The sequence below is a fragment of the Triticum aestivum genome, chromosome 6D (assembly GCF_018294505.1).
Source record: "Triticum aestivum cultivar Chinese Spring chromosome 6D, IWGSC CS RefSeq v2.1, whole genome shotgun sequence".
Classification (NCBI taxonomy): domain Eukaryota; kingdom Viridiplantae; phylum Streptophyta; class Magnoliopsida; order Poales; family Poaceae; genus Triticum; species Triticum aestivum.
In genome coordinates, this window is record NC_057811.1 from 37020853 (window position 1) to 37045802 (window position 24950).

Consider the following 24950-nt stretch of genomic DNA (forward strand, 5'->3'; position numbering starts at 1 on the left):
TGCTGCCAAGCGTTCATAACGTCTTGGTTTTCTGGGATTGGTGCTTCACCTAGCGGTGCTTCTAGGACATAATCTTTCTTGGCTACTATGAGGATGATCCTCAGGTTCCGGACCCAGTCCGTATAGTTGCTGCCATCATCTTTCAGCTTGGTTTTCTCTAGGAACGTGTTGAAATTGAGGACAACGTTGGCCATTTGATCTACAAGACATAGTGTAAAGATTTTGGACTAAGTTCATGATAATTAAGTTCATCTAATCAAATTATTTAATGAACTCCCACTCAGATAGACATCCCTCTAGTCATCTAAGTGAAACATGATCCGAGTTAACTAGGCCGTGTCCGATCATCACGTGAGACAGACTAGTCAAGATCGGTGAACATCTCCATGTTGATCGTATCTTCTATACGACTCATGCTCGACCTTTCGGCCCTCCGTGTTCCGAGGCCATGTCTGTACATGCTAGGCTCGTCAAGTCAACCTAAGTGTATTGCGTGTGTTCCGAGGCCATGTCTGTACATGCTAGGCTCGTCAACACCCGTTGTATTCGAACGTTAGAATCTATCACACCCGATCATCACGTGGTGCTTCGAAACAACGAACCTTCGCAACGGTGCACAGTTAGGGGAACACTATTCTTGAAATTATCATAAGGGATCATCTTACTTACTACCGTCGTTCTAAGCAAATAAGATGCAAAAACATGATAAACATCACATGCAATCAAATAGTGACATGATATGGCCAATATCATTATGCTCCTTTGATCTCCATCTTCGGGGCACCATGATCATCTTCGTCACCGGCATGACACCATGATCTCCATCATCATGATCTCCATCATTGTGTCTTCATGAAGTCGTCACGCGAACGATTACTTCTACTTCTATGGCTAACGCGTTTAGCAACAAAGTAAAGTAATTTACATGGCGTTATTCAATGACACGCAGGTCATACAAAATAATAAAGACAACTCCTATGGCTCCTGCCGGTTGTCATACTCATCGACATGCAAGTCGTGATTCCTATTACAAGAATATGATCAATCTCATACATCACATATATCATTCATCACATCTTCTGGCCATATCACATCACATAGCAAATGCTGCAAAAGCAAGTTAGACGTCCTCTAATTGTTGTTGCAAGTTTTACGTGGTTTGTAGGTTTCTAGCAAGAAAGTTTCTTACCTACGTATGACCACAACGTGATTTGCCAATTTCTATTTACCCTTCATAAGGACCCTTTTCATCGAATCCGTTCCGACTAAAGTAGGAGAGACAGACACCCGCTAGCCACATTATGCAACTAGTGCATGTCAGTCGGTGGAACCCGTCTCACGTAAGCGTACGTGTAAGGTCGGTCCGGGCCGCTTCATCCTACAATACCGCCGAAACAAGATATGACTAGTAGTGGCAAGAAGAATTGGCAACATCAACGCCCACAACTGCTTTGTGTTCTACTCGTGCATAGTAACTACGCATAGGCCTGGCTCATGATGCCACTATTGGGAATCGTAGCATAATTTTAAAATTTTCCTACACTCACCAAGATGCATCTATGGAGTATACTAGCAACGAGGGGAAAGGAGTGCATCTACATACCCTTGTAGATCGCGAGCGGAAGCGTTCCAATGAACGTGGATGACGGAGTCGTACTCGCCGTGATCCAAATCACCGATGACCGAGTGCCGAACGGACGGCACCTCCGTGTTCAACACACGTACGGTGCAGCGACGTCTCCTCCTTCTTGATCCAGCAAGGGGGAAAGAGAGGTTGATGGAGATCCAGCAGCACGACGGCGTGGTGGTGGATGTAGCGGGATGCCGGCAGGGCTTCGCCGAACTTCTACGAGAGAGAGGTGTAGCAGGGGAGGAGGGAGGCGCCCAAGGCTATGTGTTTGCTGCCCTCCCTCCCCCCTTTATATAGGCCCCCTGGGAGGGGGGGCGCCGGCCAGGGATCCCATCTGGATGGGGGGCGGCGGCCAGGGGGGTGCCTTGCCCCCCAAGGCAAGTGGGGCGCCCCCCATCCTAGGGTTTCCAACCCTAGGCGCAAGGGGGAGGCCCATGGGGGGGCGCCCAGCCCACTAGGGGCTGGTTCCCTTCCCACTTCAGCCCACGGTGCCCTCCGGGATAGGTGGCCCCACCCGGTGGACCCCCGGGACCCTTCCGGTGGTCCCGGTACAATACCGGTAACCCCCGAAACTTTCCCAGTGGCCGAAACTTGACTTCCTATATATAATTCTTTACCTCCGGACCATTCTGGAACTCCTCGTGACGTCCGGGATCTCATCCGGGACTCCGAACAACTTTCGGGTTTCCGCATACTCATATCTCTTCAACCCTAGCGTCACCGAACCTTAAGTGTGTAGACCCTACGGGTTCGGGAGACATGCAGACATGACCGAGATGCCTCTCCGGTCAATAACCAACAGCGGGATCTGGATACCCATGTTGGCTCCCACATGTTCCACGATGATCTCATCGGATGAACCACGATGTCGAGGAATCAATCCCGTATACAATTCCCTTTGTTAATCGGTATGTTACTTGCCCGAGATTTGATCGTCGGTATCCCAATACCTTGTTCAATATCGTTACCGGCAAGTCTCTTTACTCGTACCGCAATGCATGATCCCGTGACTAACGCCTTAGTCACATTGAGCTCATTATGATGATGCATTACTGAGTGGGCCCAGAGATACCTCTCCGTCACACGGAGTGACAAATCCCAGTCTCGATCCGTGCCAACCCAACAGACACTTTCGGAGATGCCCGTAGTGCACCTTTATAGTCACCCAGTTACGTTGTGACGTTTGGCACACCCAAAGCACTCCTACGGTATCCGGGAGTTGCACGATCTCATGGTCTAAGGAAAAGATACTTGACATTGGAAAAGCTCTAGCAAACGAAACTACACGATCTTTTATGCTATGCTTAGGATTGGGTCCTGTCCATCACATCATTCTCCTAATGATGTGATCCCGTTATCAATGACATCCAATGTCCATAGTTAGGAAACCATGACTATCTGTTGATCAACGAGCTAGTCAACTAGAGGCTTACTAGGGACACGTTGTGGTCTATGTATTCACACATGTATTACGATTTCCGGACAATACAATTACAGCATGAACAATAGACAATTACCATGAACAAAGAAATATAATAATAACCATTTATTATTGCCTCTAGGGCATATTTCCAACAGTCTCAACCTGCCCTGTCGCTCCGCCACAAAGTATTAGTCGGGGGCCGTCAGGAACCCAGGCCCACCTCTACCGGGATGGAGCCACCTGTCCTTTTAGCCCCCTCATCAGAATCACTTGCGGGTACTCAACGAGCTGACCCGACTTTAGTCACCACATGTGTCATGTATATAAAGTATATAGTATATACCCGTGATCACCTCCCGAAGTGATCATGGCCCAGTAGTATAGCATGGCAGACGGACAAGAGTGTAGGGCCACTGATGGAACACTAGCATCCTATACTAAGCAGTAGGATAGCAGGTAAGGGTAACAACTGTAGCAACAATGACAGGCTATGCAGCAGAATAGGATTAACCGAAAGTAGTAACATGCTACACTACTCTAATGCAAGCAGTATAAAGAAGAATAGGCGATATCTGGTGATCAAGGGGAGGGGGGCTTGCCTGGAACCTCAGCCGAGAAGGAGGGGTCGTCAACACCGTAGTCGTACTGGGTAGCAGCGGCGTCGGTCTCGGGGTCTACCGGAGAAGAAGAGGGGGAAGAAACAGTAAATACGGAGCAAACAAAGCATCACACAAAATATAACAAGGCAATATGCGGTGCCAGGGGTAATCTAACGCGGGGATAGGTGATACCAGCAAAGGGGGAAAACATTCGTGAAAGTATCCCCGGTGTTTCGCGTTTTCGGACAGATGAACCAGAGGGGGAAAGTTGTGTGTTCGCTATGCTAGGGATGTGTGGTGGACGAACGGGCTGCGTATCCGGATTCGCCTCGTCGTTCTGAGCAACTTTCATGTACAAAGTATTTTCGTCCGAGCTACGGATTATTTTATAATAATTTTCAAAGATTTAATCAATTTCTGGAATTTATTAAATTCATTTAATTAAAAGAATAGTTTATTGCATCAGCGTGATGTCAGCATGACGTCAGCGGTCAACTCTGACCGTTGACCGGTCAACTAACGGTGGGGCCCGATTGTCATTGACTCAGTTTACCTAATCAGAACTAGTTATTCTAATTAAGTGATTAGGTTGATTAAATAGTGTTAATTAAGTTAATTAATTAATTAAGTAAATTTATTTATTTAATTCCTTTTCTTTTAAACGTTTCACAGGGGCGGGCCCCACTTGTCATACACCCCAGGGGCCTAGCGGGCACACGGGCACAAGCGAGCGGGCGCGGCTGCGGGCGAAGCCGCAGCCCGCCCCGAAGCGCGGCGTAGCTGGAGCGAGGCCGAGCGGTGCGGCCGGTGCAGCCGCGGTAGGCGAAGCAGGGGCAGTGGGAGGCGGCAGGGTGGAGCGGGCGGCGACATGCGAGGCCAAGCAGCAGGGCGCCGCCGGATGGCGCGGGCCATGCGCGCGGGGACGCACGAGAGCGCATGGGCAAAAGGGGTAAACGGGGCGCGGGCGTGGTGGCTGCGCGAGGCTGCAGCGGGAGCGCACGGGGGCATGGCCAGGGCGCGGCCCGGCCATGGTGAGTGCGGGACCGGAGCGCGAGAGGCGGGACAGTCAGATGCAGCGACGGAAGCAGAGGGGGAGAGGAGACGGGTGAGGCTCACGGGCGGTGCAGGGGAATGGCAGCGTGCTCGAGGAGGAGGACGAGGAGGAGACGACGACGGTGGGCGGCTTCGACGAAGCAGTAGCGGGACGAGGCGGCGACGGTGTGCGGCGGCGGCGTGCGTGGACGGCGTCCGGCGAAGAGGGGGGCGAGGACGAGCGACGGAGACGGGGAGGCGGCACCGACAACGGCAGGTGGCGGGGCGGCTACGACGAGGGTTCTGGGTGGCGGCGGCGAACGCCCCTGATCCGATCTGGAACGGGGAGGGGCAGAGGGGGAGTGGAACGAGTCGGGGGGGGGGAGTGGAGCAACTGGGGGAGGGGGTTAGGGTTTCGGGGTGAGGAGCCATATAGGCCAAGGCTGGGCCGGCCTGCCCAGGGTGGCTGTGGCCAGCAGGCTGAGCCGAGGCCCAGTTGACCACCGGGGGGGGGGGTTCTTTTTTATTTTTTTGTTGGTCTTGTTTTTTTCCTTTTCCTTTTATTTATTTTTCCTACTCTGTTTTAATTCAACTTAAACTATTTATGCATTTGTAAAAGTGTGGTACCTTCACCTTAAATACCTAGGCATTATTTGGCACACTCCGAACATTTTTGTTTTAATGTTTGAAAACTTTTATTGTTTGACTTTATTTCAAATTTGAATTTGAACGGGTTTTGAATCAACGCGAGGTTATCAACAGTAACTGAGGTGATGTCGCATCATTAGCAGGGAATTACTGTAGCTTAATTATCCGGGCGTCACATTGTCGCAGTTCATAAGGATACCCGGTACAGGTTTCTCAACAACCGGCAAGTCATTCAAGAGTCGGCGAAGCCAATCTGCTTCGACCGTAGCTGTATCTAGTGCTGTGAGTTCTGCTTCCATTGTTGACCTCGTTAAGATGGTCTGCTTGCAAGACTTCCAAGAAACAGCGCCACCTCCATGAGTGAATACATAACCGCTCGTGGCCTTTATCTCATCAGCATCTGAGATCCAGTTTGAGTCACTATACCCTTCAAGCACCTTTGGGTGCCCGGTGTAGTGAATTCCATAATTCGCAGTGCCTTTCAAATAACGCAAAACTCTCTCTAGAGCTTTTCAATGCACATCTCCTGGTTTTGAGACAAACCGACTCAGTTTGCTAACAGCAAAAGAGATGTCAGGTCTTGTAGCACTGGCTAAGTACATAAGCGAGCCAATAATCTAAGAATACTTCAATTGGTCTCTAGCAATTCTTTGATTCTTTCGAAGCAACACACTAGCATCATATGGTGTTGGAGAGGGCTTGCAGTCACTGTAGCCGAAGCGACTCAAGATCTTTTCCACATTGTGAGATTGAAGCAATGTGATCCCACCATCAGCGTCTCTCAACAACTTGATGTTCAGAATGACATCAGCCACTCCTAAATCTTTCATCTCAAAACAGCGAGATAGAAAATCCTTGACCTCCTTAATAACATTCAGATTTGTTCCGAAAATCAGTATGTCGTCAACATACAAGCAAAGGATAACTCCCTCGCCCCCACCATGGCGATAGTACACACATTTGTCAGCTTCGTTTATAACAAAGCCTGCAGCTGTTAAAGTTCTTTCAAACTTCTCATGCCACTGTTTGGGTGCTTGCTTGAGTCCATACAAAGACTTCAGTAACTTGCACACTTTTCTTTCCTGACCATCTAGTACAAAACCATCTGGTTGTTCCATATAAATTTCCTCGTCCAACTCTCCATTTAGGAAAGCAGTCTTAACATTCATTTGATGAACGAGAAGACCATGTGAGGTAGCTAGTGAAAGTAGAACTCGAATATTGGTCAGTCGAGCCACAGGTGAGTAAGTATCAAAGAAGTCTTCACCTTCCTTTTGGGTATAACCCTTAGCCACGAGCCGAGCCTTGTACTTTTCAATAGTACCATCAGGCCTAAGCTTCTTCTTGAATACCCATTTGCATCCTATAGGTTTGCACCCATAAGGACGATCAGTTATCTCCCAAGTTTCATTCGTCAAGATGGAATCCATCTCGCTACGAACCGCTTCCTTTCAGTAGTCAGCATCTTCAGATGCATAGGCCTCCGAAATAGAATTGGGAGTGTCATCTATGAGATACACAAGAAAATCATCACCAAAGGACTTTGCAGTCCTCTGTCTCTTGCTCCTAATAGGAACTTCATTGTTCTCCTCCACAGGACTTTCAAAGTGTTCCATCGAAATGGTAGGTTCGGTAATTGTAACTGGTTCCTGATTCGATGAACTAGGCATCTCCTGATTAGATGAGGTATCCATATCCTTCATGGGAAAGATATCTTCAAAGAAAGTCGCATCATTCGACTCCATGATCGTACCGACATGCATGTCAGGTACCTCAGATTTTAAAACCAAGAATCTATAGCCAATGCTATGAAGAGCATATCCCAGGAAAACACAATCCACAGTCTTTGGTCCAAGCTTCCGCTTCTTTGGAATTGGAACATTGACTTTCGCCAAACAACCCCATGTTCGTAGATAAGAGAGTTTTAACCTTTTCTTCTCCCATTCCTCGAATGGAGTTATCTCTTTGTTCTTTGTGGGAACTCGGTTTAGGACATGACATGCCGTCAATATCGCCTCCCCCTACCATGCCTTGGAGAGACCCGATGTGTCTAACATGGCGTTAACCAAATCAGTTAGAGTACGGTTCTTTCTTTCGGCCACCCCATTTGACTGAGGTGAATAGGGAGGCGTCCTCTCATGGATTATACCATGTTCCGCACAAAAAGCATCAAATTCATTGGAAAAATACTCTCCACCACGGTCGGACCTAAGCCTCTTGATTTTTCGATCAAGTTGGTTTTCCACTTCAGCTTTATAGATCTTGAAAAAGGTCAAAGCCTCATCCTTAGATTTCAGAAGATACACACGACAGTATCTAGTGGAGTCATCAATTAACGTCATGAAATATTTCTTTCCACCTTTTGTCAAAACACCATTCATTTCACATAGATCTGAATGTATGAGCTCTAGTGGTGCAAGATTTCTCGTTTCCGCTGTCGTGTGAGACTTACGAGGTTGCTTAGCTTGCACACACACACACTTGACACTTAGATCCCTTGACAGTGGTGAAACTAGGGATTAAGTTCAACTTCGCTAGTCGCGGCATGCAACCAAAGTTAACATGAGAAAGACGTGAATGCCACACATTTGATTCACTATTATTGCAAATATGATTAACAACTTTATTGCAAACGTCTGATAAGGATAAACGAAACAGGCCTCCTGACTCATAACCTTTACCAACAAAGGTTCCATACTTGGATATTACAAATTTATTCGACTCAAAGACAAGCTTGTAGCCATCTCTACACAGAAGAGATCCGCTAACAAGATTTTTATTGACGGAGGGGACATAATGCACATTCTTCAGCCACACGATCTTCACCGAAGTAAACTTCAGATCGACCGTGCCAACACCACGAATAGAAGCAGTTGAACCGTTGCCCATCAGCACGGTTGAAGTCCCTGCGGTCTGATAAGACGAAAACATGGAAATATCACCGCATACATGCACATTAGCACCCGTGTCAATCAACCAATCAGGAGAATGACATAATGAAAGAATAGTGGGAAATATACCATACCCAACATCCTTCATGTCAGTGTCTCCAATGACAACATTAGCGGTCTTGCCGCCTTTCCCAGGATGACGCTTGTCATAGCGATTAGGGAAACTAGGAGCCCAATGATCAGGATCCCCACACACATGACAAGCACCTTTCTTCTTGTCATTCTTCTTCTTGAAGTTCGTGTGTTGCACAGCCTTGTTCTTCCCATCAAACTTTCCTTTACCATCGCCCTTGTTCTTGAACTTGTGGGGCTGGAAGTTCTTTTTCTGTACCAGATTGGCACTAGATCCTCCCTCAATACCTCGAGCACATGTGTCCTTTGCTCTCGCATTTTCTTCCACATCAAGAGTACCAATGAGATCCGGGACGGAAAACTCCTGTCTCTTATGCTTCAGTAAGGTAGCAAAGTTCCTCCATGAAGGAGGAAGCTTAGTGATAATACCTCCGGCAACAAACTTGTCCGGTAGCATACAATTAAAGTGCTCAAGTTCTCTAGCAAATGACTGTATCTCATGAGCTTGCTGAACCATGGAGCGCTCTTCAGTCATCCTGTAATCATAGAATTGCTCCATGATGTACAGTTCAGTGCCAGCATCCGAGACCCCAAACTTGGCCTCGAGTGCGTCCCACATATCTTTTCCATTATCAATTGACGCATAAGCATCAACTATGTTCTCACCAAGAACACTCAAGAGAGCAGCCTTAAACAGAGTATCCATTTTCTGAAAAGCTTGTGCCTGTTGAGCATCAAGCTCTCCTTCAGGTTTGCCAAGAGTGGCGTCATAGCAACTCATGGTTTGAAACCATAAGACTGCTCTCACGCGCCACCTCTTATAGTGGATACCCTCAAACATAGGAGGTTTCATGGAAGCAGCAAAACCACTCGGGATAAATTGCCTATAATAAGGTTTTTGGATTGTTGGAAATATGAGCAATTTACCAAATGATTTTATTATCAGAGATACGCACGACTAGTATAGCAGTGATAAAACAAGTCATGCGATTTGATAAAGAGAAGATAAACAACATCTTCATATATGAACTGTAACTAAACACATCTAGAGCAGATAGTATAGCAAGTTTCATATATGAAACAGAGTCTAACATATCTAGGGCAAACACTAGAACAAGGAACTGTAGCAGGGTCTCTAACAGAAAGAGGAAGAACACGTACGGGACAGCAGCAACAGAAGCACTGGACTTGGGGTCGACATCCTCTCCAGCCATGTCGTTGATGAGGTTGTCGACGTCGGGGAAGAAGTCGTTGTCGGGAAAGTAGTCGTCGGAGTCCGTGATGGAAAAGTCAGTAGTCGCGCGGAGCGCTCCCCAAAAACCTTATCACCCTTCTCCCGGACTCTAAGTGGTGCGGTTTCGGAGGCCTACTGTCCCGACTCGCAAAAAATCTTTTCGGTTTCCGTGTGACCTAGACATCAGCTCATTCCCGCGGCGGGCGGCGGAGGAGGAGCGCGCGTGGATGTCCCTCTTGTTCTCATGCTCATACAAGTGGGAAAGAACCTCCCTTATAAAGAGGTCCAACTCCCTCTAAACTAACAATGTGGGACTACACTTTAGTTCCACCTCTTGCCATTGCACGAATGGGCTGCGTGGGCTTCTAGGATTTATTAGGAATTTCTAAAACTGCTTATTGAGCTAGGCCCAAAATAGATAAAATTCCAGCATCTTCAACCCTAATGAACCGCCTCTGCTGGCGCTCGCGGCCACTCCTACCCTCCACGGCCTCTTCTCCGCCTCGCCGGTGGCCGCTAGTGCTCGTGCGACGGGTTTTCCCACCGACGGAGCCTCCGAGTCCACCCGCCCGTCGTGCTCACGGGTGTGTTTTCTTGCTCTGTTGAGTGTTGATGCTAAAGCTTGCGCCTCTAGTTGTTCTGTATGGTTTTGGATCTGTGATCTGGCGAAAATTGGGTTTTTAATCACCCTTATTGTGTTGATTTCTCAAGTCCCAAACATGGCCGAAAGAAAATAGATATTGATTTGATGCTGACATAATATCACATTGCGGTTTCAATCCGGACTGGTCGATGGTCCCATTTTACTTGTGTCGGTTACTGAGCTGGTTGCTTATGCTCTTTGGTGATAGGTTTTCTCAGGTGTCTCGGAACATGGCCAGCAGCAGTGGAGCAAAAACCAATGAAGCCTGCATGGATGTTGCACATGGCGATGAAGGTGCTTCTAGGGAAGCCATGAAAGTTACAGATGTTATAGGTGGCAAACGTGGTACACAGGGGAGAACTGTGTACGACATCTCTGGTAGTGAGGAGGGAAATGTGGTCAATACCGACGAGGAAGAATATCTTCGCTGGCTGATGGCTCGTGACGATGGTGTTCCGAGATATCCCCCTGAATATAATGCCGAAAACGGGCCACCGTGATGGTTCCATATACAAGTTCAACACCACACATCAGTGGAAGAAACAATACCGCATCACGGACCGTGATGAGAGTAAGTGATTGGTATCTATTCTCCAATTTTTTGTCTGTTACTACTCCAGTTTCCAAGTGCTTGACGTGCGTTTTGGACAAGGTTGTCGTCAAACTTTTACTACTTTGACCATTAGTAATTTCAGAAAGCATTTTCTTAGGATAAGAAAACATTCTGATTTGATGTAGTATGAATGTCAATGGATTTGTCTCAAGAAGTACTTGCATGATGTACAATGTTATTAGGATCTGAAATTATATTCTCATAGAAACTCGTAGTTAAATTTAATACCTGAGACGAGTGTCACAATATCCAAACCTTCAAGTACTGTGTAACTTAAGCATATTGGAGCTCACACCATTAGTCATCTGTCTTAATCATTGTTGTGATTCACTGAATAATGTATCTCCACCAAACTCTACCTATACTATTTTCGGTCCACTTTCCATCATCTTGCCCTTTTCCCTCCTCTCAAGTCCTGAGAAGAGTGCCCTTTTCCCTCCTCAAGTCCTGTATGGGTAGCATAGGGTTCAGAATGATCTGCACGCATGTGCGTATTCGAGAAAAAACAAAAATGGGTTCAGTTCACTCCATACTGATATTTATCTTTTCTGCTCCTCATATGGTTTACACCGTTTATGACTGCTTAAGCACCATTCCCTATGCTACCCAATATGTTCATAACTATCTAGGTGCTCCCATCCTCTGCAAATAGTCATGTAAACATTATGAAAATATTTTATAACACATCGTATGATGTATCTACCATTGGAAAAAAAATCAACTTAAAAGGGGTGAGATGACCTGTTTTAGTAGTTCTTGGGGGTAAAGTGAACATAAAATACAGGGAAATATGAAATATTTTTGGGATAGTAAAAGGGAATTTTACCTGCTCAGTTGATATATTACTTTCTTTTTCGTTGTGTTCTCCTTAGAGAAATTTTCCAGGAAGCAAACTTTCTAGTGAAAAGAACATAAGAGTGCTTCCACTAATATGAAAAATAAAATTTGCATAAGGCCCTGGAATCCTCAAGTGCATGTTTACTTTTTGTATGGCAAGTATTTTTTGACTGTAGAAATTCATATAATTTGTATTTTATGAAGCTTGTTTGGAGGCAATGATGTTAACAGAACCCACGGGTTGCTTCTTCCTCAATGGATATTGCTTGTCGCATGTACCTACTTGCATGTTCCAAATTTTCTCATTGAAATTGGCTGAAATTTCTGTTGATGATGGGCTAGTACAGTTGTATGGATACATAGCAGTGCGGGACGATCTGGATCCATTGCTTAATTATATTGCCAGTTTTACCAGGGATGATCCTATCATCGTGAAACAGGTACACACACGTACTTATCTGCAATTATTTCAAGGCATGAGTGTATCTAACTCCACCAAGTATTGATGTTCGTCTACTTAACTCCCTCAAGTATAAAACCAGATATTCGGCCCGTTAATGTATTAAATATTGTCTTAAACTCTTGTGCCGGCTTACGATGTGGTGTTTGCCAACATGGAAGTGCCGTTACGTGGATGCTGCCACATGGACAAAGTCACCTCCTAAACCGCCCCTAGAAAATGGTATAGACTCTACAAAATATGGTATATTTTGAGGCTCAAATACCCAATGCTATACCCGGGGGGGGGGGGGGGGGGGTAAAGCAGAGGAATCTCGATACTTGAGGGTTTTTTCGTACATTATAATTGAGCGAGTTAACTACACTTATTTGTTTTTAAGATTATTATTTTTTGTTTCACAATCTTACATGCATAGAACTGATGAGATAGGCCATACGTACTCTCAGTAGCCGACTACAACCACTTAATCTCTTTTACATCATTAAAGATGCTTTCATGTGATTAATCTGTCCAAGAGCAGCTGAATAATACTTTGGATTTTATAAACGACAACTATAACAATCTTATATTGTGAAAGATGATGTATTATGAAAGTTGTTCTAAATTATAAATATGTGGGTATCACTTGTTCTGAACAAAATCAAATAGAATAGATTTTGGACACTTTATGCTACTTTGTAGACAACAAATTTATGCAACTAAATATTTGGGATTTAATACAGAATCGGATAAATCTAGGGGGTGGGGGCAATTTATTTTCTCTACCACCATCATGAATTTTGTAATCATTTAGTTTGATGAGCGAAAAATATCTTGCTCCATCAGTTGCAAGACATTGTTACAAGTTAAATATGATGATGGAAATATTTAGCTTTAGATGTTATTACTTTATATGAAAAAACTACTAAATAATAATAACAATCTTCTAGGGTTCGCTCATCACCATGACTGGCCCTAAGCGAGGGATAGATTTTTGTGACAATATTGCAATTGAATATGACATGAGGATCAAGACAAGTGAACAAGAAAATCATGATCTACAACTGATTGATGGTGCATCTGCAATAGGCATCCCGGACTTAAGGAACTATCATGCACTCACAAAACGCATCCATGGTGATTGTGGCGCGATTGACATAACAATATCACGTGTTGAGCATGCCATTGAGGCGACTGTGGAAGTTGTCATATCGGAAGTGCAAAGGAGTTTCCAATTTTGTGTTGGTTGTTTTACTAGTGGGTTGGATGAAGAAATCCGACTCTTCGATGGTATCATTGGTGGGTCACGATGCTTAAAGAGGTCTGTAGTTGCTGTAGTGGTACGTTCTTGGATGGAGTTGAAGTTCAAGGTAAGCCCGGACTCATCAAATTCGGCTGAACATTGTTGTTCCTTCCGCGCGGACAGCCATGGGCTTACTACTCAAAAGATAAAGACTAATCATGCGTTAATCTTGGTAAAGGTGACTTGGTCGCCTTTGCCTCTAGCTTTCTCTGGTCCATATAAACTCTAATCAAATTAATTATTTCCTAGTCGTTGCTCCTGACGGCTGTGCATATATACTCAGCATAGGGATTCAAATTGTAACACCGTGAGAAAAGGGAAAAATAAATAAGGAAAAGAAAAGGCACAACACATGACATTGGCCAAAGTTTTTAGTTCGTGCATGCGTTTGTTGTCCTCTTTATGTAATCGATAATGTTGACGAATCCCAACAAGAGGCTTGCTCCGGTGCACCCCCTAACTCAATTTCCTAGGGGTATTCTTGACCCCCGCCATCTATTTTTTCTCCGGCCCGCCGCTGCCCATATCCAAGCCCCGTAGCCCATATCCAAGCCCCGTATAACCCGTATGACCCATACGTATGTATACGGTGACATCCCGAAAAAAAAGGATGACACGACCCCACGACGGCCGATCCATCAATCACGCAGCTCCTCCATCATTCTGGTGAGTTTCTGTAGGAATATCGGCGGCAGCGATCTTATCGCCGGCGATCTCGTCCGAGAGCGCGCGCGGCACCGTCGTCAACCTCCAGCGCTCGCAGGTACCGCATCCCGTTTCCCCACGTTTGTCTCGCTCGCGGCAGCATCAAACGAACTGCCGCTGTTTTCGTCGTAGTGGTTAACCTAGCGGGGCGGGCAACCTAGCTTTCTGGCGGTCCAGGCCATCGCAGATCTTGTTCTGGTAGTGCTGCTCGTCGTGATATACACAGTGATCACGCGGGCTAAAGTGGGTTTCTTCTTTCTAGGGTTAACCTAGCGTCGGTTGCCGTCGGTTGTGTGCACGACGGCTCCGTTATTTGATGCGGCGGCTTACCTAGGTATCCGGCGATCCAAAATAATCACGACTGGTGCCGTGGGCTAGGAATCCGGCGGTGCATGTTATCACGGGTAGCGCTGCTTCTCGTGATCCAAAGTGATCACGTACTGGATTCGTGGGACGTACCTTAACGCCGCTTGGTGTGGAGAGGGGGGAGGATCCATGGCCGATCAGAGGTCGTTGGCGTCGGTTGTGTGCACGATCTGAACGCCCTCGGTTGGGGCGCTCTCCGGTTGGTGTAGTTTATTTAACATCCGTGATCGTGCGCTAGGTGTTGTATATGTCAGCATTGATAATGTTTGCACATGTGATGATACATATTAATTGTTGTAGGAAATGGCGGACGATGAGTTAACTGATATGATGTATGACATGGAGTTTGGAGAACTGATGAAAGACTGGATAGAAGATTGGTCAGATGATGAAAATTCAGATCGTGGAGATAGGTCAGAGAATGGGAACGTATTGGAAGATCTTAATGTGAGTGGCATTATCATGTTGTAATTTTTTGGTGGCATCCGACAATATTATATTTTGAAAATTTATAGATGGATGAACATGATGATGGTCAGGAAAACAATGAGCATGATGATGGTGAGGAAAACAACTCGGAGATCTCGAATGAAGATTACATTAGTCAGGTATGGAAGTGGAATTTTTTGTTGGCATGCATGCAAATTGAATTAATCCTGGAATATTATATGATAAGTACTTATGTATTTGTGTTATATTTTTCAGCTCATTTCCGAATGTCATAATGCGTACGACTATTACGGTGAATCCGACGCGGAGACAGGCCTTGATGTCGAATCATTAGCTGCATCTGATTCTGGGGAGTCGCAATCGTCGGTCATCATGAGTGAGGTATGTATGTAATCAATGTTGTATGGAAGTAATGTTATACCATAGAAAACTGTTTTCATGGCTATGTTATGATTGTGTAGGTGACAGAAGTTGAGGGGAAAAAGAATGTCCAAGATACTGCTAGTGCAGATGATAAGAGGGATATGTTCATGCAGATAATACAAATGACTTTTACGTCTCACGAGGCTGCGTATGATTTCTACAACAGCTATGCTAGAGATAATGGTTTCAGCATTAGAAAGAATAGGGTCAGGTATAGCAAAACCGAGTCACGTCATATGCGTTATAGGCGGTTTGTTTGTTCCAGACAAGGAAAACGTGACAGCAGGTTGCTAACCGAGGAAGGACACAGCCGTAGGCTCAGACCCGAGACACGCTGCCACTGCGAAGCGCACCTGACCGTGAAGCTTGACCAAAAGCGTGGGGTTTGGTATGTTGATAGTTTTGAGGACAAGCATAGCCATATCTTGGCAGGACCGGACGAGGTACCTTTTCTTTGGTCCCACAGAAAAATCAAAGAGTACCAGAGAGCTGAGATACTGTCCATGGGAGCTGCAGGGATTAGAATTCACGACATGATGGATACCTTCATCAGCAAACATGTATGGTATGGCGGTGTTGGTTTTACCAGGCGTGAAATATACAACCTTTGCGCCAGGGAGAAGAGGAAGCTGCTTTCAAAAGGTGATGCTGCCACAGTCATAGGCATCATGGTCAGTAGGAAACAGAGGGATCCTAGCTTCTTTTTCGAGTACAAGCTAGACAAGGAAGGACATATGAATAGGATGTTCTGGTGTGACTCCCAGTCTCGTCATGACTATGAGGACTTCGGCGACGTGCTTGTATTTGACACACGTACAAGATGAACCGGTATGGTATGCCATTCATACCCTTTGTTGGTCTTAACAATCACCGGAAGACCACTGTTTTTGCTTGTGCCATAGTTTCGGACGAGACCGAAGAGACATATGTGTGGCTGCTGGAGACTTTTTTGAGGTCCATGTGTCAAAAGATGCCTATGAGTGTTATCACGGATGCCGACGCTGCGATGATCAAGGCAATTCGCCAAGTCTTGCCAGACGTGTGGCACCGTATATGTACGTGGCATATAGAAAAAATATGAAGATTCACCTCAGTCACAAGTCCTTGAAGGAGTTCCGAACTCTTCTGTACTACAGCACGTCCACGGCCACGTTTGAGGAGAGATGGCACGCGTTTTCCAAAAGATGGCAGTCGGAAAAAACAGTAACATGGTTGAGACGGATGTATAAGAAGAGGAGACTGTGGGCCGCGGCTTATCTGACAGAGGGTTTTTGGCTTGGCATGAAAAGCAACCAGAGGAGTGAAAGTCTAAACTCATGCCTTCACCTCCACCTAGACGGTGAAATGACCCTGGTGGATATGATTTTGCACTATGAGAACGCCGTTGTACGTATCCGTGAGAATGAGGCACGAGATGATTGCACGGCCTCACAGAGTTTACCGGTGCCAGTTACTAGCTCGAGGGAACTTGAGATAGCTGCTTCTCACGTCTTCACTCCAGCAAACTTCTATATGTTGCAAGCTGATCTTAGGAAAATTGGTGGCATGGAGATTGTAGAAATAAAGCTCGGAGACGGATCACAGCAGTACATCGTGGCCTGGAAGAATAACCGGAAGAGCCGTTTTTGGGTGGAGTACACTCCAGTAAATTCCGCAGAAACTATAAGGTGCAGCTGCAGAAGAATGATTCGAAAGGGTCTACCTTGCAAGCACATATTCCATGTACTGAAGTACTTGAATATATCTGAAATACCAAAGTGTTTAGTTCTTGTGCGGTTCACGAAAGACGCAAGGTTGGGACTGCCCGCCAGGCGCACAAGCGATCTGTTGGGATTTGGATGGACTGGAGCAGCTGAAAGAATGAAATATAGCCAGGTCAGTGTGTTGGCTTCAGAAGCTATGCATGCAGCATGCAAACACCCAACTTTGTGGGATTAGTTACAGGAGAGTTTGAAGGCCGTGATAGCTAAGAGCCATGAGTATGATCAGCTAAAGGAAAATTTGAGTAAGAAAACGGCTGATCTTAGTACTTGTGCAATTGAATATGTAGATGATGGTGAAGGCAACATAGTTGAAGTTCATGATCCTATTAAAGTATCAACGAAAGGTGCAACTAAGGTAGATGAGAACCGCCCTATTTCGAAAAATGGTAGGCCACTTTCGTACGACGAGATCAGAATCACGTGCAGCGCATGCAAATTGCTAGGGCACACTAAACGCAGCAAGAAATGCAAACTAAATAAGAAGTAAGTTTTTGTATGCATTGTAGGTTATAATTGTTTTTAACTTGTCATTCATTAAGTTTTCCTGTTATCGTGTGCAGAAGCGTGGTGGGCGAAGAAGAGTAGAACAGTTGCTAAAGTTATGTTAGGATGAATCCAGTGATCTAATAGTGAGGTGTTTACAATGTGTTACTGCATACATGATACATGATATATACTATTGCAAGAGGCCAGTACCTTGAGATAGTGCTTGGAGCATATATGGACTAAATAGGAGGCGGTCACTAGGGACTTTAATCATGGAAAATGGATAGCATTTTAGCCATTGTAATGATGGCATCTTTTGTGTTGTCCACTGTAGTTATATTATATTAGAAAACTAGACGATACCTGGCATGTTGTTGCGGGAATGTTTTGCAATATATTCATAGAGAAATGGTTACGTGTAACATGTATATGTTGTTGCGGGAATATTTTGTTTGCATGTTGTGGTGGACCTTTCTCCATACATGTTGAATGACGAGGTGGCAAACTTGCATGTTAAGAGAAATAGGTTAGTGGTGGCTAGTTGTTTAGATATAGAAGATGTAATTATGTGTGGTAATAATTAAAAATTTTCACTCCTTTGGTTCACCACCATTTAGATATAGAAGATACCAGCTCACTTTGGTCTATAGTATAGACTTCGTACCAAAAACCCACCATTTTCCCCTTATAAAGAAAAGAAAAACCCACCATTTTATGGCTTGTAGTGTAACTCGGGCCGCTTGTCGCGATGACGTGGAGGGGGGTGACGGATGCCGTAAGACGGCGCGACACACGGCCGCTCCCATTGCCGAGCCCATTTAACAATTTTTATTTTGATTACAGCCCGTTTAAATGGGCCGCGCTGGCCACCTGGTCGGGGCGGTTCTTCCCTCGCGATCTCCACGCGCGTTCTATCTATCCACTGCAACCGCCGCCGCCGCTGCCGCCACCAATCCACGTCTTGCCGCCGGTCACGTTACGCCATGGTTTCGTGGAGCGACGAGTCGAGCTCTTCTTCGGATGGCGAATCCGTGACTAGCCTGCAGGTACGCTCCTACTATATAATCTCCAAATAGTGCTAGGCTTAGGGTTAGAGTTCTTCATTTCCGGTATTTAACGCAGGGCGTTGATTTGTGCATTATCTCTGTTGTTTCGTTTAGCTTCCTACGACTATCCCTTGCTATGAATGGAGTGGGATTGCTCACGATCTGTCTTCTCGTTGTCTGCATCGAGAACCTTGCGTCAGGCTAGTTGCTTTTGATTCCTTGGACACTGGCAGACGTTTTCTTGCCTGTGGTCAGAAGGTATGTTGTTCCGTACTGTAAATATATGTTTAAATTACCTCGTGCTCGATTTACTTCGCGGTAATCCATTGTTCTGCCCAAAATTGCATACATTTCAATTAATTTGTGCATTTACAAAGTCCGTATTTATGTTGTTTTTTACGGTCTAATATTTGTTTTAGCACATAATAGCATATACTTGTAGTTAATTGATCCATATATATATATATATGTATATCATTGCATGCTACATTTTGTGTTTATATGATTGAGACCATATTTTTAGTGCATTGCATGTAATTGTATTGCATTTGTGCATATATGATTGAGACCATATTTTTTCATACTGTAGGAAGAAGTGAAATGTAACTATGTGGAATGGGTAGACCCGGAGTGGTCAGTGGCTACGAAGTTCTGCCTGAGAGAACTGTGGAGCATGTATGACGAGAAGCTGAGACAGAATATTAAGAATGCTGAAGAAAAATGCATGTTAATTGGAGAAAAGAGGAGGACGGAGGAAGAGCTGAGATTTTTCAAAATGGACTTTGCTAAACTGGTGGCTGATAAGGAGGATGCTCTCACGCAGTTGGGCAATGCAAGATTGTCACTTAGCGATCTCAAAGAGGAGCTGGAGAAGAATAAGATGGCAGATCATGGTTGTGCCAATCTACATCAGGTCCTGAGGGTAAAGGCTGAGAAAGACCGGGACCGGGTGGTGCTAGAGAGAGACCAAGTGATGAGAGAGAGGGACCAGCTGAAGCAAGAGAAGAAAAAACTTGAGTATATTATTGCAGATTTTCTCAAACAGAAACATGGGTACGTTGATAAGATCAAGAAGCTGAAGGAGATTTGTGATGAATTTTAAGTATGTTTTGTGGTTTATTGTTGAACAGAATGATCAAGTCCTATCTGCATTGTGGCCAGTTCATTTGTGTAAGGTCTAAGTATATTATATTAACCAATAAATTATATCACTTTCGAAATAGTTTGCCCTTGTTTGACCTGCATCCTAATGCGGGTTCTTGGCTAAGCACTGAAATTATTTTGCTTCCACCGGAGCTCTAAATCGTACTGATCAAGGGGGCGAAATAGTAGTTGATCATGTGATTGATGGTGCTACTGATCCTGATCTTCATGATGCAGAAAAGGAAAAGGCTAACAAAAATGCAGCAAAAAAACTGTGCAACGAGATTTGAAGCAACACATAACGCCAAGGGAGTCTGGCGCAAGACACGAGGAAGATCCACCTGTGGACGCCGATCCCGAGAGATCCAGCGGCAATCATGCGCACGGGATCCCAGGCGGATCTGCCTACTCCACCAACCGCAGGATCCACGGGTGGCCCGTCTGCGTCCGACACGCGGGCTGTCTCCACCGAGCGGTCGGGCGGGACCGGACCTGGCGCGTCCCCCCGCGCCAACTGGCGCTCGTCGACTGGGTCGCCCGCGCTGGGACCGGATATGTCATTGTCTCGGGCGCGGGATCCCACACCGGATGGCACGACAGCCGAGGTTGATTCTCAGGCAAACAAAAAGGAATTTATCAATTTTTTTTTCTTATTGTTGAATAATGCCAAATCAAATCAAAAAAATATGCAAAAGTAAAAAGGAAATGAATTACTCTTCCATGGAAGAAAAGAATGAACACAGCAGCAAAAAACATTAAGGTAGAACAAATGAAGGGAAGCAAAATTTATTGGTACGAAACGTATAGTCTGACTGCATTACACATACACAAGTATGTGTGAGCGACCAAAAATCCACACAAAATCCATGGTATCGTGCTTATTACATGAATGATAGAAAATCAAAGTTGTCCATGCCGGAAACGTGCTTCCAGACTTAAAACAAACGACTGAAACTAGAATCTTGAATCATGTATGATGTCTTCACGCCTTGCTTTTCTTTGCGATGTCGCGGATTTTGTTCTTCACACATTCGAGCGTGTTGGTAGGTGAGAGAACCAACTCGGCGATGAGACGCCTTCTCCTTGCATTAACCGTGCCCTGCAATTTTTAGAACAAGGTTTAATGAATAGAAGTTGGTATTATACGACAATTGTACAAGTGTACGAGCAGAGAGGACAAATTACCTGGGTAAAATCGGCGGTCCATCGATCCCCGTCCCAATGCTCCATAACTTCAATCACAAAAAGGCCACAAGAGTTCCTAATATATATGCAAACATTAGTCACCGTGCACACGAACATGTCTTTCGTAAGTAGAAAATGATGGACCATAACTCACCCGCCCTCTTGTAGTGGCATGTCGATCTGAGGTATGATAGGCCACTTAGTGACGTCTGGATATTTGCCAGGTGTAATACGGTTTGCCTCTTCCATATCAATTGCTATTGCTAGTCGCTATTTGAAAGAAAGTAGTAGTGAGAAACCATATGACATTTCATATGAAGAATGCTCAATATCGGGGAGAGTACCAGTGCTTTCACAGTGTCGAGAGAGAACTCGAGAGGATAGAGCGAATCAAAAACTCAGAATTCTTTCTTGCGGTTGTGCATCACCACGGTGATCCAGTGTGTATTGCCGACGTTCAACGGGATAAACGACTGAAATGTGGAACAGATTTGTAATCAGATGCAATTATGCTTGTTGAAATGAGTGTTAATGAACTAGTAAGAACATATCGTACCTTATCACGGACGGTATACTCGTCCAGAACCCTACGTACTGCTCCAGCTCTGCTCAGCGCACTATCCATGTTGTATTTCGACGGTTTAGGGTTGTCTCGTGCCTTAGCACGATCAACAAGGTATTTGGACCTCCAGGCTGGACAGAGGTGCCGATCATGACCAACGCACAGAGCCAAATGTGTCTGATAAGCATCGATAATCTGCGTAAAATAATAGAACATTTTATTTTCATAGGTGACACCTAGATTATGCACTTAAATAGCAGGACATGGTAATAGATCTTACGTCATCCGCCAGCCATGTATGCTCAAGTACCGGTCGTATACTCTCCACAGTCACACAGGTGCCACGTTCATTGTAGTAAACTCTTTTTGTCATATTCTTCTCAGACCGAGCAGCTGCCTCCACAAACGCAACAGCAGCATCAATGAGTTCCGGTGTCAAATCGTCCTTAATAGAGCCTTCCATGTCATTGTCACTAAACAGAGCTGCATGATAAATTACGAATGTCACCAACGGTGAGTAGATAAAATGGTAGTAAATTAAGCACTAAGATAGCTACTAACGGTACCTCTAGTTGCGGTAGTGTTGCCGGATGGCTTAGTACCGCGAGCGCTTCGCTTGCCGGGCTTGTCAAGTTTAAAGGGGGATTCAAATTTCTTGGGAACAGTCCGTCAGCGCTTCCCGGATATAACATCGTCTTCTTTTGCGGTTGCTGCAGACTTTTTCCCCTTGCTCTTACCCACCATCCTGTCGATAGAACTTGTAGAAATGTCAATGTCGGACGATTCTGCTCGAGGAGAATTACCTACAATCCAAGGGTTCTCCGGTGTTGCGCCACACTCATCAGTAGGCTTCGTTGTCTTGTCAACATTTAACTTGGCAGGTGTTTTCTAGTTAACAAAAAAATAATGTGATAGGTTCAGTTAACGAAAATGAAGATGCATAATTGAGATAAATGAAGACAAATAAATGAAAACATACTTCCTCATCATCGTTGTTCTGGTTTACAACAGGCTCGTCAGGTTGTGTCAAATCATTCACCGGCTCTAGACCGTCAGAGTCATCCTTGTACACGAATTCTTTTTTTCCTGGCAGACCATTCTCAAAGGAATCCACTTCTAGGTCGGCATCGTTGTTGCCGGAAGCCGCAGCAGCCGCTGGCTCGTACATCACACCATTTTGGTTCAACTTCTCTAACAATCTCTGCATTACATAAAAAATATTAATTAATGTCGGCACGGTTTTGCAACTTCAAAAATGTTGTAAACATAGAAGTAAGGGTGTGTCACCTCGGCTACTTGTTCTGGTATTTCCTTCATTTGGCTGCGTATGTAATCCATACGCCGCTTCATGATGAGGTTCATCATCTCGTCCGCGTTTGAGGCTAACTTGGACTTCTTTGCCGCACCAACGGCGGGCTTCATTTTTGGCTTTTCTGGTTCGGGTACTTTGCGCTCCTGCGCCCTATACTCCTTGGTTATGTTGTCTTCAATCTGCATGTGAAATACAAGTATATGTGATCAATAAAAATATTAATACAACTAATTATGTTATATAAAAGTTAAGAAGTACCCAACGTAATGAATTACCTTGATGTTACCACGGCCACGACCTTGGTCATAATCAAACTTGTCTCTCCTTGAGGCTGCAGCTTCAGTCCAATTCCTCATTAGAGGTTCCATGGACAAGCTAGGATTGAATGCGCATTCACCTTCCAGAGGCTGAACCTTCTCCCAGTACAGGTACTGCATGAATATGAAAAATTACAATTAGTACTATACAGCAGGTAAATTAGCAACCATATTTTTTTTGCAATGGTACAAGTCTGAAAGGTGTACCGGCAGGAGAGCTAAGTTCCCTCTCGGCCATTGGCGGAGGTGTTTGCCTATCCTCACGTTGCGAAGGCAGTCCAGCAGAACCCGGAGGGTGAATGCATTCCAATTAATCTTGGATATACGCTTCACATCGTCCACCAATGCGTAATATTGCTTTGGTACAGTCTTGCTCGACATGGGAGCAAGAACTGTTCCAAGCAACACGAGGACAACTCTCCGAAGGAAATCGTCATCGGCAGATTTATTTTTTGTGATGTCCACAATCAGATCATCGATGATTATGTTACCTGTGGTCTTGCTCAGGAATTGAGGCGGCACTCGATCTTTAACATCCTCACCTTCCTCACCGAGAATACCTTCTGCCGACAGTCCGTGGTTCTCCAAGGCCAAGATGCACTCAACATCCACGGCACCGAGAGACACTTCGTCAACCAAGTCTTGTACAATGAATCTGCCCTTGCTAGGATCAAATATCTCAACCATGTACCGGATCAACAGTGTACGCATCTTCAGCGAAGGTATCTGAAGCATGCTACGGAGTGGTGTTTCGGCCAGTGCGGCCTGTTGACCGGAAGATAGACCAGCAATAAGTTTGCACCATTTTGTTGGAAATATGCCCTAGAGGCAATAATAAATGTTTATTATTATATTTCTTTGTTCATGGTAATTGTCTATTGTTCATGCTATAATTGTATTGTTCGGAAATTGTAATACATGTGTGAATACATAGACCACAACGTGTCCCTAGTAAGCCTCTAGTTGACTAGCTCGTTGATCAACAGATAGTCATGGTTTCCTGACTATGGACATTGGATGTCATTGATAACGAGATCACATCATTAGGAGAATGATGTGATGGACAAGACCCAATCCTAAGCATAGCATAAAAGATCGTGTAGTTTCGTTTGCTAGAGCTTTTCCAATGTCAAGTATCTTTTCCTTAGACCATGAGATCGTGCAACTCCCGGATACCGTAGGAGTGCTTTGGGTGTGCCAAACGTCACAACGTAACTGGGTGACTATAAAGGTGCACTACGGGTATCTCCGAAAGTGTCTGTTGGGTTGGCACGGATCAAGACTGGGATTTGTCACTCCGTGTGACGGAGAGGTATCTCTGGGCCCACTCGGTAATGCATCATCATAATGAGCTCTATGTGACTAAGGCGTTAGTCACGGGATCATGCATTGCGGTACGAGTAAAGAGACTTGCCGGTAACGAGATTGAACAAGGTATTGGGATACCGACGATCGAATCTCGGGCAAGTAACATACCGATTGACAAAGGGAATTGCATACGGGATTGATTGAATCCTCGACACCGTGGTTCATCCGATGAGATCATCGTGGAACATGTGGGAGCCAACATGGGTATCCAGATCCCGGTGTTGGTTATTGACCGGAGAGGCGTCTCGGTCATGTCTGCATGTCTCCCGAACCCGTAGGGTCTACACACTTAAGGTTCGGTGACGCTAGGGTTGTAGAGATATGTGTATGCGGAAACCCAAAAGTTGTTCGGAGTCCCGGATGAGATCCCGGACGTCACGAGAGGTTCCGGAATGGTCCG

General features: G+C 45.2%; 1 protein-coding gene across 1 annotated transcript; it reads left to right on the top strand.

Annotated features, from left to right (window-relative positions):
• Positions 1-10679: 10679 nt before the first annotated feature.
• Positions 10680-19765, top strand: LOC123142392 (uncharacterized). Its single transcript, XM_044561326.1, has 5 exons — positions 10680-10803; positions 11887-12122; positions 13072-13636; positions 14105-14187; positions 19253-19765. The coding sequence occupies exons 1-5, from the start codon at positions 10680-10682 to the stop codon at positions 19763-19765; spliced, it is 1521 nt and encodes a 506-aa protein (XP_044417261.1).
• The last annotated feature ends 5185 nt before the right edge of the window (positions 19766-24950 follow it).

Coding starts and splice junctions, on each gene's coding strand:
- LOC123142392 (XM_044561326.1), top strand. CDS start 10,680: ATGGTGTTCCGAGATATCCCCCTGAATATAATGCCGAAAACGGGCCAC. Junction 12,123..13,071: donor ATCCTATCATCGTGAAACAG/GTACACACACGT, acceptor ACAATCTTCTAG/GGTTCGCTCATCACCATGAC. Junction 13,637..14,104: donor TTTGCCTCTAGCTTTCTCTG/GTCCATATAAAC, acceptor GAGTTTCTGTAG/GAATATCGGCGGCAGCGATC.